Source organism: Lissotriton helveticus, chromosome 5_1 (assembly GCF_964261635.1).
Source record: "Lissotriton helveticus chromosome 5_1, aLisHel1.1, whole genome shotgun sequence".
Classification (NCBI taxonomy): Eukaryota; Metazoa; Chordata; class Amphibia; order Caudata; family Salamandridae; genus Lissotriton; species Lissotriton helveticus.
In genome coordinates, this window is record NC_136065.1 from 1,904,988,882 (window position 1) to 1,905,003,454 (window position 14,573).

At 44.6% G+C, this 14,573-nt stretch overlaps 1 protein-coding gene across 2 annotated transcripts in view; it reads right to left on the reverse strand.

Moving 5' to 3' along the window:
• Positions 1–1,131: 1,131 nt before the first annotated feature.
• The window catches only part of KLHL10 (kelch like family member 10), a 239,886-nt gene continuing 226,444 nt past the window's right edge, over positions 1,132–14,573 (reverse strand). Inside the window, exons 4-5 of one of the 2 annotated variants that reach the window (XM_078645443.1) lie at positions 5,248–5,397; positions 1,132–2,150 (exon numbers count right to left, since the gene is read on the reverse strand). In XM_078645443.1, coding sequence (XP_078501569.1) covers positions 1,776–2,150; positions 5,248–5,397 — 525 coding nt within the window. In that variant the 3' untranslated portion in view covers positions 1,132–1,775. The remainder of the gene's footprint in view (positions 2,151–5,247; positions 5,398–14,573) is intronic. The other variant, XM_078645444.1, reaches the window with a different exon arrangement.

Here is a 14,573-nt window from a genome sequence, read left to right on the forward strand (position 1 = left end):
GGGCCAAATCTTCAGCTGGAAGCCATTTATCTTCCAGTGAGGCAAGACCTGCAGACTAAAAATGGAGGTGTGTTCCACATTCCTCTGTAGAATTTCTCAGCTTGAGCTCCTGAGGATGTTGACTTTGCTCACCGGGACTCTTCTCTTGCCACCTTAAGAGAATGGCTGGCACCAGAGAACCGAAAGACCTCCTCCAATAAAAAGGCAAGACACTTATAAGGCTTACTTGGTGTCCAATTGACCTATAAAAGCAGGGTAATCAGTTCCACCGTTAATATGGCAATCAAGAACCACCTGACCAGCTCCCTGTATCTCTTTCAGCAAGTCGGAAGGCCAATTGCTAGATAGCATATCAAGGATGTCCTATCTCTTCTTCTAGACAAACTTTATCAAACAATGATGTCCTCTCCATCCATTTCCCGTTAACATTCCTTTTTCCATTCACCTTTCACTAACTATACAGTCACCATTCAAATTTCATACAGCCTCATTCAAACAATATGAGCTGCCTTTAGATGTTCAACAAAGAGGTTCTAGATTTGCAAAGAAAGTCTACATTTTTCTCAAGCCTGTGCCTAAGGGCCTGATTTAAAGTCTGATGAAGTAGTGTATGTCGGGATGGTGGAGAACTTTACCTCTGCCATCCTGAGGGTGTTCCATCTGCTAAATTTAGAGATGACCCCTGGCCCTGTGGTCATCTGTTGTCACAGTGGTTCCTTGCAATTAACTAAATGTTTGCTGTGTAGCGGCCATCTGTTTTGACAGCAATACACAAAATTTTACATTTTTTGGGGTTTTTTCAAAAACAAACTCCCATTCTGGGAAAACTAATGACCCTATGGCCCGGGAGCATTTACCTAAGAAAAATGATTGTTTTTCCCTGTCTCTGAGAGATTGCAAAAAAGGGATTACAGTGTCACCCTCTAACTAGGGAAGATGGTGTAAATTCCTTCCTCTGAAGGCCCCTACCCCATTGGGCTGTCTAAGTTAGTATTCCGTCAATGGAACCAATGGCAGCTCTGTTGACAGAATACTTAAGGTCTGCCCATTTTTAAATGAAGCAGGCGGGCACAGATTTCCAGAACTACTTTTGGAAAGTTGGAATGTTGCAACTTTATTGAAGTGGCTCAATGCATAAACTCATCAGCATTTTGAAAACTGGAATGTGTACATTTCCAAATTGGTAACCATAACACACTGGGGCATCTGCTTTGTTGATGGGAAAAACACTGTACCTTTAGGGAAATCCATTCCATCACACCTATATCCTGCCCGTTTCCACCATTAAAATGGAATTACTGTTGCTTTTGACAGGCATAAATCTGCAAAGGTTTTGAGGTAATGAAACCCCCTCAAAAGTTGTACTCCTTCGAGTATTCACCACCTTTTTCAGGTGTATTTAACAGCGCAAATTGTAAATTACCATCTTCAATAGTAAGCAACTTTTCCTTTGTAGTTTACTTGCATCTATATTAAGATTTTAGTGACTTTTTTTTAATTCGGTCTGAGTTCCTTATCATATTTTGAAATAGGGGCCCGAGGGCACTTGAACAATTCCACAACATTCAGCTTTTCTGGACAAATATGTACATAAAAATATGTAAATAGCAGTTTAAATAGTTTCCTCCATATAAATCCCCACCAATAAATAAAGAACATACCTAAAAACGTGTTTTTGTCTATATCACTGGTATTTTGGAGTTTATTTAAAAAAAAATCCATGGATTAATACATTTGTATCTGCTGGGAGGTCTTTATTGGCTAAATGGAGTTGATCATACTGGTAGCGTACTTGTAGAAGCCGAAAATTTGACTTCGTCTCGCGATGACAGGCCAACGAAGTTGTCTCTCCGAGCAGAGTATTCCCGCACGTTGGCCAGCCCTGGCACAACGCAGCAGCTCAGAGCGCTGCGGTAGATGCTCATGTCGCGCGCATCGTACCACTCGTCAGTCTTTTCGTCGTAGCATTCCACGTTGAATGTGGTGGTGAAGCCATTGAAACCTCCCACCACAAACAGCAAGTCATCTACCACCTCTATGCCAAAGTTGCTGCGGGGATTGAACATGGTGGGAATGGTGCGCCAGGTGTTGGTGATAGGGCTGTAGGCCTCGGCGCTGCGAAGGCGGTTGGCTCCATCAAATCCTCCTACCTGAAGATTCGGAGACAAGAGCAGGTTAGTTTTTTTTCATTAAAGTATATATTGCTTACTCCTAAATAAAGCTTTCAGATAGCTACACATCCGTGGGACACCAGTTTTCTAGCCCTGGAATGCCCTTTCGCAAATCATTATTTGTTGTGTTAATCCACCTGGTTCCATTGAAGCAAATTAAAGCTACAAATCCACCAATGCACTGAATTTTAATAAAAACCACTGACTGAAAATACAGCGTTTTAACGCCAAAGCCACTAAATAACATGTAAAAATAACTACGGGGCAAGAAAATGCTAGATGAATGTATTAAAGCCTTGAAGGGAATGCCCTCAGTAATAGAACTTTTTAAGACAAAGGGCAGAGATAGCAAAATCTCAGCCTGCACTTTTCCTTGGTTCGAACATTATAAAATCTGAAATTAACTGCTGGTTGAAACTGAGCTGAATCTAGGGGTGGATCTTAATCAGAGCGCTGAGGCTATGCCCACCCCTTTCCAGCATTCTCGTATTAGCATTAAACCGTGCAAGGTTCATAAATACCTCAATGAGCCTCTCCACTATTCAATGGGAATCGAGTCTGTACTGCTGATCCAACTTCACTGCGCATGTGTGAAGAACTACAGAGATGAAGCGTGTTCAGCCCTTCATTCTAGAAAGAAAGGGGCTTATTTACAAGTACCTTGTGCAGCCGGTGCGTCACGTTGCATGGCTTTGTGTGCTTGTAAATATCGTCCCTTTTCACGCAACACTTTGCGTGTTAGGGGCGTGACATGGGTGTTGCTGTGGGTGTTCCAACGCAACACCCATGTCCACTGATGCATTTCTATATTTACGAGCAATCGTAAACCTGGAAATGCGTCAGAATGCTATACCACCTCAGGGGCGGCGTAGCGGGGCACAACCAGGAGAAATGTTTTAATTTCTCCTCATTTCTTACCTCTTTCAATGCATGCTGCATTTTACAGCACACATTGGAAGAGGAAATCACCTCAATCCATTGTTTTTGTGCAGGCAGTTGCCCCTACCTGCACAAAAACAAGCTCCCCACATCGCAAAGGGGGGGGGGAGGGTGCCGGCGCATGGCAGCAGTTTGTGCCTCAGCGCAGAGAAAAACACAGAGATGCAACATATTGTTGTAAATATGTTGCATCCCTGTGCTTTGAAACTAATGCAGTGTGCCACATCAAAATTACTTGTGGTACCGCGCTGCGTTTGTTTTTCGTAAGTAGGGCCCAAAGTATTTTTTAAACCCCTTGGGCGCAGCTCGGTCTGTTTCTGTAGGAGGAGCCATGGTCCAAACATGCCTTTCACTCTGTCCTTTCATATGTCACATGCTGGGTGGGGTTATATTTTGATTGCCCTGCCCACAGCATTTGATGTAGCATTAAGTTCAGACCCGGACTGGCCGTTGCGGGCACCGGGCAATCCCCCGGTGCGCCGCACGGGTGGGGGCCGGTTTTTGTTAGAGGGCCGTTTTTGCAGCATAGCTGCAAAATCGGCCCTGTAACAAAATCGGCCGAAAACCGGCCCAGTCAAAGAGCTCGGCGGCACCCCCAAACCTCCCCCCCCCCGAGTGGGGAGGGGGGGCCGGACGAGCACTTTGCCGGGGCCGGTTTTGGTTCCCAGTCCGGCCCTGATTAAGTTGCTACATGCACGCATCCTTCAAAGGGCGGGGGGGGGCGTTATTAAGCTGTGGTCATCTTCTGCGTAGATGAGCACAGTACATGAGAGACGCCACAGACCTCTGAGATGAGTAAGTTGCCAGTCAGCCTTTCTCGCAGGCAAACATGACCACGGTTGGGATTAAGGCAGTGCGACTGGTGCAGCCGCATCTGGCGCTGACCTCTGGGTGTGGCACAGTGTTTAGAAATAAAACAGGTTTAAAAATGTCAAGATAACTCTGAGTAATGTTCCTGCTGGCGCAAGATTAGAGTTTTGTCTAGCGGCAATCTTCTCTCGTGCTAAAGTAGCGCAGAGGGTTAATATGCCTACTGCAAAGAACGTGTACCATGCAAATCACTGAACTGTATTTTATGTACATAACCTACTGTTACTGCTTTCATCGCGGAGATCCTTGTTACTTGCAGTTCATAAGTTACAGCCCTAATATATCATAGTCGGCTATGAACTGTCATCAAAGAGTGCATGCAAACTGCATGGTATAGGTTAGAACGTCATTTCCCCCCATGTCCCCCCCCCGTCTTTCATTATCCTAAAGTTGCTAAAAAGGGTTTAAATTGGGTAGAAATACATTCTTATTAGTAAAGCTAACTACTATGGTATGTTTTAAATCTAGAGTTTATATTTATTTATTTAAAAAGTTTTGTATAGCGCGAACAAGAACCCGAGAGGTATCAGAGCGCTTCACAGTAATGGGAGAGGTAACAAGGTAAAAAGGGAACATTGTAAGGCAATAAATAGTAGAGGATAAGAAGATAAGCTAATACAAATGTACAAGGAAGCGCACAAGAAATTTCCTGGTACAATAATGTAGACAGTACTGGGTAATACAAGTCTTGGAGAAAACAAGACTGGAAGATGGCCTGCAATGAACAGCAGAATACCTGCATTTTTGCATTTCTAAATGAGAACTTTTTTAAAACAGCGGACTTAAAAAAAAAGGTTTCCTGGTTGGGAGTGCATCTGGAGGAGCAGGTAGCGGTTCCTTGGACCACTCCTTGTCCCCCTACACCGCCCTTCCCCCCACGGAAGTTGCAGGACCAAATTTACAAAGGGGAAGATGTCCTCAGAGGACACTTTCCCCTCTTGTGAATACGTTGCCATCTATGAGATGTTGGTATGTCACAAACCATTGAGACATGCTTCTACAATTCGCAAATAGGAGTGGACACTCCTTTCACACTCCCCCTTAATTGTGATTCAGAATGGATCACAGAACCCATTTTGTGAGTCAAAAAGGCTTGTCAAACTGGCAAAATTGGTTTAGTAAATAGAAAAAAAACATTTTTAGGATGCAAACCCGGTGATTCTGTGAATAGCAGAGTTTGGGATTGCAAAATGGCTTTGGGCCTGTGTTTGTGAAACTGAAAGGTAAACAAAATATAGGCCTTGCAACTGCATGGCTCTATTCATACCGCGTATACTTGGTCTCCATAGGCAATGACGCCTATTCCACTTCTTCTGCTTCTCATGGGAGCTATCATGGTCCACTGATTGGTCTCAGGGCTGTACATCTCTGCTGTGAACAGGCACTCATTTCCGTTGAATCCACCACATATATATACCTGTTCAAAAAGAAACCAGCACCTGTGTGAACATGTATGGAGGAAGATTGGTAAGTTGGAGAAACGCACGCGCAACAGCCAGCAAAATATTTCAGTGCAAAGAAACCAACTTCACAACACACAGGCACCACTGGGCTTCTCTGAAGAGCAGCAAATAACACTTCGGCTTCAGTGGCCCAACTCTAAATCATAACAATCGAAAGGAGTGGATGTGGTCCTGTGGTTTTTCACTGTGAGGAACCTAGACTGTCTCTTTATCCCACCTCATACTGGCCTCCAAACTGTAGTCCCTATTGGTCTGCAGCCTTCCTGGAAGTCCTTGATTGCAATTCTATCTCGTTCGACCTGAGCACGAGATACCCTAGCTAAAAGCATTGCACTGCGGAGGACTCAAAGACTGAGGTCCATATTTGGGAGTGTCCCTGGTCCACTGTTTACTTAGCAAACATAAGTACCAGTGTGCTTGTCAGGGGGCACTGCCGCTTGTACCACTCATTGCCCTTACCGGAGCTGGTAATGACAGTACCAACTACAACCCATCACATTCTTACAAGTGTGACAGCCTGACTGTTCCAAATCCACAAAGCTATAAAAATGGTTGGCAGCTGGTATTAGTACGTTTTAAGGTATATTGAATAATTAAACAACTGTTGCTGTGCTCATCTCTAAATTAGACAAACAGTGCCACTGTGTGGCAGACTGTCATAAGTGCCAGTGTTGACAATAAAGTGCCGGTGCCGAGCGCCAGAAACTACCAGCTCAAATTAAGCACTGCTGTTGTCCCATTCAGGCTAACCTTAGTAAAGCCCTTTGGCGTTCACAAGCATTTATCAGCCATGAAGTGACCTGTGGGCTTTTTACTGCCCTTTTCTATGTTTTTCCAGAGACCTAGCTCTGCTCCCTTTTATCCTTTCAAGGCTCATTTGCATGGTGTGTCAATATTGGTGCTGACATGTACCTACATGATTTTTCTTGTGGTCATCATCAAGTGTGAGCAAGGGGTAGAGATAAATATCAAACGTTATTCTTTTTTTTTTTTTTAATACATCTGTGCTTAATCCTGGTTTTCGAGGCCTAGGAACACACACTTCCAGAAACCCAACATAAGTACAACATGCGCAAATCAAAACTCGCACTTTGTGAAAAGCAAACACAAGGAGATGATGGCCGGAGCACTGAAACTTTTCAGACACTCACCCCCAATCACAGATCTGGGTTGCATCCATCATCGTTCTTTAGCTCATTTCGCCACCCCAGTACAGACCCAGCCATATGCATAATTAAATCAACTTGCTCACTTTGCCACTGAATTCAAGCTAACCTGGCTGATGAGGGCTGTTAGCCCGAAACCGATCCCAGGATGCTTGTTTCAGGTCCAGGGAAGACATGGCTTGGTAGTTCGGGCTGGACTGTTCCCATGAGGCACAGGGTCAAGACTGATTTGCATATAGCTGTGTCTGAACTGGGATGGCGAAGTGAGCTAAAGACTGATGATAGATTCAACCCAGATCTGTGACTGGGGGGTGAGTGTCTGAAAAGTTTCAGCGCTCCGTCCACCATCTCCTTATGTTTACTTTGGTGGAAAGGCACAATACTCTGGTGGTTATTCACATATGTGAGCTGCTTAATACAGATCATACTCTTGGAGCTTTCTGGCTTCATTGCAAATCAATTTGAATTACATGCAAGGTACCACCACCAAACTGTATAGCAAGAACACGTACAAGCAGTGGCGGCTCCTACGCTAAGGCGGAGGACCGTCGCCCCACTGACACATTATTATCATTTTATTTTCTTCTACTTCTGCAGCTTTGCCTGAGGGGGCGGGGGCAGGTAAGGAGTGGTAGCACCCTCCTAAGTGCACATTGACTGCTTGGCTGGCCCTCTCGGGCTGCCCAAAACAGTCTTGCGCACTTTGCATGTTCTCAATGCAGGCTGCATGGAGAACATGCCCAGGCTCCCAGTCAGCGTCTGCACGCCGAAACATGGCGCTCAGACCAATCACAACACTGCTAAGGCGGCGTTGTGGATTGGCTGACTGGGAGCCTGGGTGTGCTTCCTGTTGTTCAGGTCAGTGAGGGAGGACTATGGAGGAGAGACGTGGAGAGGAAGCAGCGAGAAGGTACTTTTTACATTTTTATTTTTTGTTGCCTGCTTCCCCCGCAACCTCCCCCCCACCTCCGATCCGTGCTGTCCTCCGCTGTGCTCAAGACACGTTTCACTGACTTACTGAAATATAAACCGGACTTAAATCATTCAAGCACATGGTACTGCGCCAGGACACTCCCTAGAGTAGCTGCGTGTAATGTAAGTGTCAAATCATATTATATCAATGAAAACTATGGTAGATATTATCTGTATAATCATCTGAAAGCTGCAAGAATTATCATATGATAGCTTAGGTTATGTGATTGTAACTGATTGTACACTGCATAAAAGGTTCTCCTTAAGGCAGATTATCACTTTCTTGGTGTGGCGATGATGCTTGAAACTAATTTGGGGCTGGGGAGAAGGTTAAACAATGGCTGCTGCATCTACATGCAAGGAGCGCTCTTTGTAGACTATTTGTAAGTGAGTACATTTTATTTCAATTAATAAAAATCATAAAACATGCTACAAAAATAAATAAAGAACATAACAGCTGAAAGTGCCTACTGGCAATAAGTCATCCTTTGAAGTCCCAAAAGATGAAAACAATTCAAAGGGTCTTACGGATCCGAAGCACTAGGCGTGGAACCCAGAAGAGTTGTAGGTAGTAGATGAAATGCATAATAGCTAGTGATCTAATCAACACATTTCACTATCATTAAAAACTGAGGAAAGGAAACTGTTCATCTGTGAACAGTTCTTAAAATTATCCAATCACCATGCCGGTGCTGCCTGAACCTGCAGACCTTGTGATGTTAGCCAGCACCGGTATTCTCTAGGATAACTACTTTTCAGTCTTAGCTGGAGAATCTGTGTGCTTGGTCCAGGAATCTGATTCATTTAAAAGTGGCCATTGGGAAGCCACCCTTGTGCAGAAAGTGATTGCTTGTCGGCAAGTGCTAATACCAAATTAAATGAATATCGGTCAAAGCCAATATCTATATTGGTCCACTGATTGGTCTCAGGGCTGTACATCTCTGCTGTGAACAGGCACTCATTTCCGTTGAATCCACCACATATATATATACCTGTTCAAAAAGAAACCAGCACCTGTGTGAACATGTATGGAGGAAGATTGGTAAGTTGGAGAAACGCACGCGCAACAGCCAGCAAAATATTTCAGTGCAAAGAAACCAACTTCACAACACACAGGCACCACTGGGCTTCTCTGAAGAGCAGCAAATAACACTTCGGCTTCAGTGGCCCAACTCTAAATCATAACAATCGAAAGGAGTGGATGTGGTCCTGTGGTTTTTCACTGTGAGGAACCTAGACTGTCTCTTTATCCCACCTCATACTGGCCTCCAAACTGTAGTCCCTATTGGTCTGCAGCCTTCCTGGAAGTCCTTGATTGCAATTCTATCTCGTTCGACCTGAGCACGAGATACCCTAGCTAAAAGCATTGCACTGCGGAGGACTCAAAGACTGAGGTCCATATTTGGGAGTGTCCCTGGTCCACTGTTTACTTAGCAAACATAAGTACCAGTGTGCTTGTCAGGGGGCCACTGCCGCTTGTACCACTCATTGCCCTTACCGGAGCTGGTAATGACAGTACCAACTACAACCCATCACATTCTTACAAGTGTGACAGCCTGACTGTTCCAAATCCACAAAGCTATAAAAATGGTTGGCAGCTGGTATTAGTACGTTTTAAGGTATATTGAATAATTAAACAACTGTTGCTGTGCTCATCTCTAAATTAGACAAACAGTGCCACTGTGTGGCAGACTGTCATAAGTGCCAGTGTTGACAATAAAGTGCCGGTGCCGAGCGCCAGAAACTACCAGCTCAAATTAAGCACTGCTGTTGTCCCATTCAGGCTAACCTTAGTAAAGCCCTTTGGCGTTCACAAGCATTTATCAGCCATGAAGTGACCTGTGGGCTTTTTACTGCCCTTTTCTATGTTTTTCCAGAGACCTAGCTCTGCTCCCTTTTATCCTTTCAAGGCTCATTTGCATGGTGTGTCAATATTGGTGCTGACATGTACCTACATGATTTTTCTTGTGGTCATCATCAAGTGTGAGCAAGGGGTAGAGATAAATATCAAACGTTATTCTTTTTTTTTTTTTTAATACATCTGTGCTTAATCCTGGTTTTCGAGGCCTAGGAACACACACTTCCAGAAACCCAACATAAGTACAACATGCGCAAATCAAAACTCGCACTTTGTGAAAAGCAAACACAAGGAGATGATGGCCGGAGCACTGAAACTTTTCAGACACTCACCCCCAATCACAGATCTGGGTTGCATCCATCATCGTTCTTTAGCTCATTTCGCCACCCCAGTACAGACCCAGCCATATGCATAATTAAATCAACTTGCTCACTTTGCCACTGAATTCAAGCTAACCTGGCTGATGAGGGCTGTTAGCCCGAAACCGATCCCAGGATGCTTGTTTCAGGTCCAGGGAAGACATGGCTTGGTAGTTCGGGCTGGACTGTTCCCATGAGGCACAGGGTCAAGACTGATTTGCATATAGCTGTGTCTGAACTGGGATGGCGAAGTGAGCTAAAGACTGATGATAGATTCAACCCAGATCTGTGACTGGGGGGTGAGTGTCTGAAAAGTTTCAGCGCTCCGTCCACCATCTCCTTATGTTTACTTTGGTGGAAAGGCACAATACTCTGGTGGTTATTCACATATGTGAGCTGCTTAATACAGATCATACTCTTGGAGCTTTCTGGCTTCATTGCAAATCAATTTGAATTACATGCAAGGTACCACCACCAAACTGTATAGCAAGAACACGTACAAGCAGTGGCGGCTCCTACGCTAAGGCGGAGGACCGTCGCCCCACTGACACATTATTATCATTTTATTTTCTTCTACTTCTGCAGCTTTGCCTGAGGGGGCGGGGGCAGGTAAGGAGTGGTAGCACCCTCCTAAGTGCACATTGACTGCTTGGCTGGCCCTCTCGGGCTGCCCAAAACAGTCTTGCGCACTTTGCATGTTCTCAATGCAGGCTGCATGGAGAACATGCCCAGGCTCCCAGTCAGCGTCTGCACGCCGAAACATGGCGCTCAGACCAATCACAACACTGCTAAGGCGGCGTTGTGGATTGGCTGACTGGGAGCCTGGGTGTGCTTCCTGTTGTTCAGGTCAGTGAGGGAGGACTATGGAGGAGAGACGTGGAGAGGAAGCAGCGAGAAGGTACTTTTTACATTTTTATTTTTTGTTGCCTGCTTCCCCCGCAACCTCCCCCCCACCTCCGATCCGTGCTGTCCTCCGCTGTGCTCAAGACACGTTTTACTGACTTACTGAAATATAAACCGGACTTAAATCATTCAAGCACATGGTACTGCGCCAGGACACTCCCTAGAGTAGCTGCGTGTAATGTAAGTGTCAAATCATATTATATCAATGAAAACTATGGTAGATATTATCTGTATAATCATCTGAAAGCTGCAAGAATTATCATATGATAGCTTAGGTTATGTGATTGTAACTGATTGTACACTGCATAAAAGGTTCTCCTTAAGGCAGATTATCACTTTCTTGGTGTGGCGATGATGCTTGAAACTAATTTGGGGCTGGGGAGAAGGTTAAACAATGGCTGCTGCATCTACATGCAAGGAGCGCTCTTTGTAGACTATTTGTAAGTGAGTACATTTTATTTCAATTAATAAAAATCATAAAACATGCTACAAAAATAAATAAAGAACATAACAGCTGAAAGTGCCTACTGGCAATAAGTCATCCTTTGAAGTCCCAAAAGATGAAAACAATTCAAATGGTCTTACGGATCCGAAGCACTAGGCGTGGAACCCAGAAGAGTTGTAGGTAGTAGATGAAATGCATAATAGCTAGTGATCTAATCAACACATTTCACTATCATTAAAAACTGAGGAAAGGAAACTGTTCATCTGTGAACAGTTCTTAAAATTATCCAATCACCATGCCGGTGCTGCCTGAACCTGCAGACCTTGTGATGTTAGCCAGCACCGGTATTCTCTAGGATAACTACTTTTCAGTCTTAGCTGGAGAATCTGTGTGCTTGGTCCAGGAATCTGATTCATTTAAAAGTGGCCATTGGGAAGCCACCCTTGTGCAGAAAGTGATTGCTTGTCGGCAAGTGCTAATACCAAATTAAATGAATATCGGTCAAAGCCAATATCTATATTGGTCCACTGATTGGTCTCAGGGCTGTACATCTCTGCTGTGAACAGGCACTCATTTCCGTTGAATCCACCACATATATATACCTGTTCAAAAAGAAACCAGCACCTGTGTGAACATGTATGGAGGAAGATTGGTAAGTTGGAGAAACGCACGCGCAACAGCCAGCAAAATATTTCAGTGCAAAGAAACCAACTTCACAACACACAGGCACCACTGGGCTTCTCTGAAGAGCAGCAAATAACACTTCGGCTTCAGTGGCCCAACTCTAAATCATAACAATCGAAAGGAGTGGATGTGGTCCTGTGGTTTTTCACTGTGAGGAACCTAGACTGTCTCTTTATCCCACCTCATACTGGCCTCCAAACTGTAGTCCCTATTGGTCTGCAGCCTTCCTGGAAGTCCTTGATTGCAATTCTATCTCGTTCGACCTGAGCACGAGATACCCTAGCTAAAAGCATTGCACTGCGGAGGACTCAAAGACTGAGGTCCATATTTGGGAGTGTCCCTGGTCCACTGTTTACTTAGCAAACATAAGTACCAGTGTGCTTGTCAGGGGGCCACTGCCGCTTGTACCACTCATTGCCCTTACCGGAGCTGGTAATGACAGTACCAACTACAACCCATCACATTCTTACAAGTGTGACAGCCTGACTGTTCCAAATCCACAAAGCTATAAAAATGGTTGGCAGCTGGTATTAGTACGTTTTAAGGTATATTGAATAATTAAACAACTGTTGCTGTGCTCATCTCTAAATTAGACAAACAGTGCCACTGTGTGGCAGACTGTCATAAGTGCCAGTGTTGACAATAAAGTGCCGGTGCCGAGCGCCAGAAACTACCAGCTCAAATTAAGCACTGCTGTTGTCCCATTCAGGCTAACCTTAGTAAAGCCCTTTGGCGTTCACAAGCATTTATCAGCCATGAAGTGACCTGTGGGCTTTTTACTGCCCTTTTCTATGTTTTTCCAGAGACCTAGCTCTGCTCCCTTTTATCCTTTCAAGGCTCATTTGCATGGTGTGTCAATATTGGTGCTGACATGTACCTACATGATTTTTCTTGTGGTCATCATCAAGTGTGAGCAAGGGGTAGAGATAAATATCAAACGTTATTCTTTTTTTTTTTTTTAATACATCTGTGCTTAATCCTGGTTTTCGAGGCCTAGGAACACACACTTCCAGAAACCCAACATAAGTACAACATGCGCAAATCAAAACTCGCACTTTGTGAAAAGCAAACACAAGGAGATGATGGCCGGAGCACTGAAACTTTTCAGACACTCACCCCCAATCACAGATCTGGGTTGCATCCATCATCGTTCTTTAGCTCATTTCGCCACCCCAGTACAGACCCAGCCATATGCATAATTAAATCAACTTGCTCACTTTGCCACTGAATTCAAGCTAACCTGGCTGATGAGGGCTGTTAGCCCGAAACCGATCCCAGGATGCTTGTTTCAGGTCCAGGGAAGACATGGCTTGGTAGTTCGGGCTGGACTGTTCCCATGAGGCACAGGGTCAAGACTGATTTGCATATAGCTGTGTCTGAACTGGGATGGCGAAGTGAGCTAAAGACTGATGATAGATTCAACCCAGATCTGTGACTGGGGGGTGAGTGTCTGAAAAGTTTCAGCGCTCCGTCCACCATCTCCTTATGTTTACTTTGGTGGAAAGGCACAATACTCTGGTGGTTATTCACATATGTGAGCTGCTTAATACAGATCATACTCTTGGAGCTTTCTGGCTTCATTGCAAATCAATTTGAATTACATGCAAGGTACCACCACCAAACTGTATAGCAAGAACACGTACAAGCAGTGGCGGCTCCTACGCTAAGGCGGAGGACCGTCGCCCCACTGACACATTATTATCATTTTATTTTCTTCTACTTCTGCAGCTTTGCCTGAGGGGGCGGGGGCAGGTAAGGAGTGGTAGCACCCTCCTAAGTGCACATTGACTGCTTGGCTGGCCCTCTCGGGCTGCCCAAAACAGTCTTGCGCACTTTGCATGTTCTCAATGCAGGCTGCATGGAGAACATGCCCAGGCTCCCAGTCAGCGTCTGCACGCCGAAACATGGCGCTCAGACCAATCACAACACTGCTAAGGCGGCGTTGTGGATTGGCTGACTGGGAGCCTGGGTGTGCTTCCTGTTGTTCAGGTCAGTGAGGGAGGACTATGGAGGAGAGACGTGGAGAGGAAGCAGCGAGAAGGTACTTTTTACATTTTTATTTTTTGTTGCCTGCTTCCCCCGCAACCTCCCCCCCACCTCCGATCCGTGCTGTCCTCCGCTGTGCTCAAGACACGTTTCACTGACTTACTGAAATATAAACCGGACTTAAATCATTCAAGCACATGGTACTGCGCCAGGACACTCCCTAGAGTAGCTGCGTGTAATGTAAGTGTCAAATCATATTATATCAATGAAAACTATGGTAGATATTATCTGTATAATCATCTGAAAGCTGCAAGAATTATCATATGATAGCTTAGGTTATGTGATTGTAACTGATTGTACACTGCATAAAAGGTTCTCCTTAAGGCAGATTATCACTTTCTTGGTGTGGCGATGATGCTTGAAACTAATTTGGGGCTGGGGAGAAGGTTAAACAATGGCTGCTGCATCTACATGCAAGGAGCGCTCTTTGTAGACTATTTGTAAGTGAGTACATTTTATTTCAATTAATAAAAATCATAAAACATGCTACAAAAATAAATAAAGAACATAACAGCTGAAAGTGCCTACTGGCAATAAGTCATCCTTTGAAGTCCCAAAAGATGAAAACAATTCAAATGGTCTTACGGATCCGAAGCACTAGGCGTGGAACCCAGAAGAGTTGTAGGTAGTAGATGAAATGCATAATAGCTAGTGATCTAATCAACACATTTCACTATCATTAAAAACTGAGGAAAGG